A 5,026-nucleotide genomic window follows, 5' to 3' on the forward strand; every position below is an offset into this window, starting at 1 on the left:
ATGAGGATTTATTAGAAAAGTGTCACCAAGTTGAATATTTCATGAGCGACGGGAGGACGGTTACGGAACACTCAAAAATAAGTGTAGTTTTTATATTCTTGAATTAATTTACTTTTAAGTTTGATTAATTCGGGCTGAAGCTGAAATGCGCCCTACATTATTTAAACTAATAACTCGTAATTAATAGATATTAATGAGATACAAGCAACTTTCAGCATTAGAGCAATCAATTTCGTGACGCGCTCAAGCATTGAAATAAATCTTGGATAATTTTTCAAATTCTCTTACACTTTCTTATAGAACTATGACGATATAAGTATACAGGGTAATTATTTCACAATGTGTTTTATCTCTTTATGATATGGTATAAATGTACAAGCTTATTTCGGGTGACCTTGAATCTTCAAGCTGAGTGAAGTGCGCGCGAATATTTCGTTAATATGTAATTTTCTAAATAAAAAACGTGTTATGCTATAAATATGAATTTTGATTCGTCGAGGTGTTAATATGAATACAATACATATCAATATAATACCTTGTATATTTATATTATTGGGAACTATACTATTTTATGAAATCAGTGCGAAACATCCCCGTCTTTCTCTGTAATGGGTTTACTAAAATTGGAGTTCCTTTTGAAAGGATTGTCGATGTTGTTTGCAACAGTTTGACCAGGTATCTGCGTGGGATTGCCGAAACCCTTTTCGTGTTGGAATCTCCAGTAAGTCATCCCGTGAGATGCGTACAGCGGATACTTACAGAACAACTGCAAAAATGATACAAGCTATATTAATAAACGTGTGTGTTTCGCGATCGTTGCCATCTCCGACCTCGGGATTCTTCTTGATTTCGTATTGCGGAACGAAGCCGGGGATAGTGGTACGATAATCGCAATCGTACGATGTTATGTAGTCTTCAATTTCAGGCGGCTTGTTTGATTCCATCTGAACCTCTTGCTCGGCTTCCTTTAAAAACTGTTCACGTATGATCCGCGCACGTCGACCTAAATAGAAACTGCCGCATTAAACGTGCATTATATAACAAATTACCGGCTCAAAGTTCATGTCATCCGTTCAAAAGTAAATCCAGTTTGATCAAAGAAACTTTTCACCTTATACAGTGTTTTCGTGCCTTTCAACTCTTTTTGTTTTACGCCTTCTTCTTCATCTTCTTTCCGTTTCTAATTGTATCTTACCTAAAAGTGGAGACAGGGATTTCTCTTCTGGAAAACGATAGGAGTCCTTCACCGTTGAAACTTTTACTGAACCCGTTGTCGTTCCGTCCCTTAAAATCCATTTCCTACTATCATTTCTATACATTTCCTCCCAGCACACTTCTGGCTCCTCTCTGGGCTTAGCTGTTTTCGCAGCCTTATTTCCATCACAAAGCACCCCTTCCGACATTTTCGATATTAATTAAAGGAAATAAAGCTTGGTAAAATGGAGACAAAAAATGTGGACCGTCTGTCACTACGAATATATTTGGGAAAACGGGTTCGTTGAATCGATATCACTTAGCAACGCAACATTAATATTGCTTTCTGTAGTCGCATTACTCTAAAACGACATGAAAAGCATATTTGGAGTGGAATAAAAATAATGTCAGTTCTTTTTCCTTTAACAAATAATATTTTTTTCTACGTTATGTTTTTTAATCGATTGCAATAATATTAGTACAGCAATATCTCGCTTAGTCCGGTTTCAAACAGTGCGGGATATAGATTAGAATGTTATTATAATTAGAAAGTTAGTCTGGCTATAGATACATTCTTATTTACTCACAACAATTATATTGATAAGAACACCTCAATATTTCTTAGCAAAAGTAATTATAAGTTATATTATTTACAATTAAATGAGATTTGCTCACTGAAAAATAAGAATTAATTTCTTAAATTTTAATTCTAATAATTAATAAGTAATTAAAGACAAATTTATAGTAATTAAAAGTATAACACTAATACGATTTTTTACTACATAATTTCGTATATTTAATAGGAAATGGACAAGAACATGGGTTGAAAAAACATATATATTAGAAGAATCAACGTTTTTAGACCAATAGAATCGCAATTCAAAAAAAGATGAGGAAAAAAAATAAACCAAGAAAATCACCAGGATATAATCTGATTCGTTTACTAGTTTACTATCATTATTTTTGAAAGTATTTGAAAAACTTTTCATAAAGAGACTAGAACACATATTCTACGGAAAACGGACTCATACCAGATCACTAGTTTGGATTTTGTAGAGAACATAGTACGATAGAAAAAATAATCGACTAGTTGGCATACAAGCCAAAAATGAACTACAGAATTATTATGAAGTCTTGAAATCCTACCTTAATGATAGAAAGTGTTTTAACAAATTGGAGGAAACACAAACTAAGCTGAGTCTTATTGGACTTATCGAATCGGGCGTTCCTCGGCCCAATTTGATATCTTTTATATACTACAAATATACTAAAAACAGACAAAACAAACATTGGCAACATTTGCAGACGGCACTGTAATCATGGCATGAGACGAAAGCCTCATAATTGCATCTACACATCTTCAAGAAGAGGTTAATTTGCTTGTGGTATGGTTCAGGAAATAGCGAATTGGTATAAACCAGTTGTTTTGGACGAAGGACTTAGTTGCGCGGGTATTATTACTACATTTTACACTTCTATACTTAATACAATTCTTAACTAAAACTCTATTCAACTACTAAACTAATACTCTTTATTAAACTACTATTTAACTAAGAATAATCTTCTCCATGCTTAACTTCCCCGTGCTAAGCGTTCCTGGCCAACTTCATGGTGTACATTGTCAAAATCGGCGCATTTTACCTTCGAGACACATGTTCTCCAACCAAACACAAAAAAGTGGTTCCAATATCTTCTAGGGTGAGATACTTGCGACTGCACTTTGGCACAAATATTATTTGGAAGGAGCATATTCAGGCAAAGCGCGAATAACAAGAAATAACATTTAAAACGTTGTATTGGTAACTGCGCGCAAATTCGCAGTTGACTTTGGAAAACAAGTTACTAGTATACAAAGTCATAAACCTGTTTGGTCATACGGTATCCAATTGTGGGAAACTGCAAACTCATCTAATATTATATTAGAAAATAAAGACACCGGAAGAGGTTGCCATAGTTTTATCCATAAAATACATGAACAGGCTTGATTCGTAAATGAATCTATTGTAGGATTTCGAATAGTATGTTTATTTAGTTCTATTTTGTCAAACTAAATCTTGGTGATAAAATCGTGTTAAATGAAAACGTATTATTATTTTAAAACGATTTCTTAACCACTATACCAAATCGTGTAAACGAAACGTTCAATACGATATTCAGAATCTTATTGTACAAAATCATGTAATACATAATAATATAATAATATATTACTTATTATTAAAAAAAAACTTATAGATCATTGGTTTATGCCTACAAAAATAATATAATTTAAATTTGATATATCACTTACCTTCATTCATTTTTTTTTTCTAATAAATATTTATTGTCTATAACTGAAAAATTTATTAAACTAAATAAAATTTCTGCACAATAAAAAATAATGTTAATAAATCAACAATTCCATATAATACTTTTTATTCATATATTCTTAAAATATTTGTATAATGTACAACTGTTTTATAATTTGTACCACACGAATTTTATGCTACCCCTTATTTTTTTCCCAAAATTTATTCTGTTAACATATCAATATAATCATTTACATAATAATAATAATAATAATTAATAATAATAATATATACATACAAATTAGTTTAATATTTTATTCTCCTCGGATTACCACGTGAAAACATTCTCATTTTTATTTAAATACTTTGTGCTATCATGATTTGTCTCCATATGTACAACAAAACAAGAATTGTTACAAATGAGCATTTTATCATATATATATAATTCTTCTTTATTTAATATTGTTTCATATAATATATTTTTTTTATAAAATTCGCGCCAAAATAATTCTCTTTGTTCAACAAATTCCTCCTCTTCTCCGATAAACGTTCACTAAACAGCAGTCTAGTTTATATACAAAACATCTTCAATTACAAAGTCTTCATATTTTCAATTCATTTCATTTCATTTTATTTTTTTAATTATATTTATTTATTTTTCATATTAATTATTTCTTTCTATAAGTCTTACATTAGTTTTAATACTGATTTTAAATTTAAGCAAGAAATGAAAACTGTTTAAGTTTTTACGTGTTATTTTTTCATCTTCTGGAAAAGGGGGTTTAAAAGTCATATTTGATTTCAACAATCAGTCGTTCGAGTTCTTTTTGTTTTTTTGATTATTTTTCAAAGCGATCTTTTTTATTATTATTTGTGATTGAGAGAGAAAAATGTAAGACTTATGGTCCCCTAAAAACCTACCAAAAAAAAATGTAATTAAAATAAAATTAATTAAGAAATAATAATAATTACGAAAAAAACAACAACATAGTATCACCAAGCTCCCACGTGTTTCTGTTTATTTACTTCGATACACTAATTATTTAATTAAATGGACGCGTTTCTAAATACAATGGACGAAATTCTATTTTTTCTTTTATTTATTTTTAATCTTGTTTTGCTCAGTGACGTAAAACCAAATTCACCTAGAACATTCTTTCAACGTAAAAAAACACAGCGCATCGACAATCTGTTATGTAACATATATAATTATTCCTTTTTTCCCCTTTCTTTTGTAACTGTTTTCTTTTCATAATACACTTATTTTATTTTTTTCCCCGGCGTCCCATGCCGTTTAATTGATATGAAGGAGTTCAACAATGCAAGAAGAAGTGTTGGGTTGTTGATGAAGCGTCGTGCGTTGCAGATTTAACGACTACTTCACGCCTCGAATATTCGGTGACAATGCTCTTTTGTTTGTCGCCCGGCTCATTCCAAAAATTCCGAGACGGCAGAAGCTTGCACGGTTTACGTAATCGTTATGCAACATTCGCAACAAAGTAGGTGGGACAATAGAAGGGTGATGATGAACTTACGAAGGGGTGGGA

General features: G+C 31.1%; 1 protein-coding gene across 1 annotated transcript; it reads right to left on the minus strand.

The window, feature by feature from the left end:
• Positions 1-509: 509 nt before the first annotated feature.
• On the minus strand, positions 510-1,403 carry LOC108563699. Its single transcript, XM_017922452.1, has 3 exons — positions 1,196-1,403; positions 831-1,003; positions 510-766 (listed from the first exon to the last, which is right to left on the minus strand). Exons 1-3 carry the CDS (start codon positions 1,401-1,403, stop codon positions 578-580), a joined length of 570 nt encoding a protein of 189 aa, XP_017777941.1. The 3' UTR covers positions 510-577.
• Between the last annotated feature and the right edge of the window lie 3,623 nt (positions 1,404-5,026).

Source organism: Nicrophorus vespilloides, unplaced genomic scaffold, assembly GCF_001412225.1.
Source record: "Nicrophorus vespilloides isolate i.1.1-1 unplaced genomic scaffold, Nicve_v1.0, whole genome shotgun sequence".
NCBI lineage: Eukaryota > Metazoa > Arthropoda > Insecta > Coleoptera > Silphidae > Nicrophorus > Nicrophorus vespilloides.

Coding starts and splice junctions, on each gene's coding strand:
- LOC108563699 (XM_017922452.1), bottom strand. CDS start 1,403: ATGTCGGAAGGGGTGCTTTGTGATGGAAATAAGGCTGCGAAAACAGCT. Junction 1,004..1,195: donor ATCCCTGTCTCCACTTTTAG/GTAAGATACAAT, acceptor GTTTCTATTTAG/GTCGACGTGCGCGGATCATA. Junction 767..830: donor AAATCAAGAAGAATCCCGAG/GTCGGAGATGGC, acceptor TCATTTTTGCAG/TTGTTCTGTAAGTATCCGCT.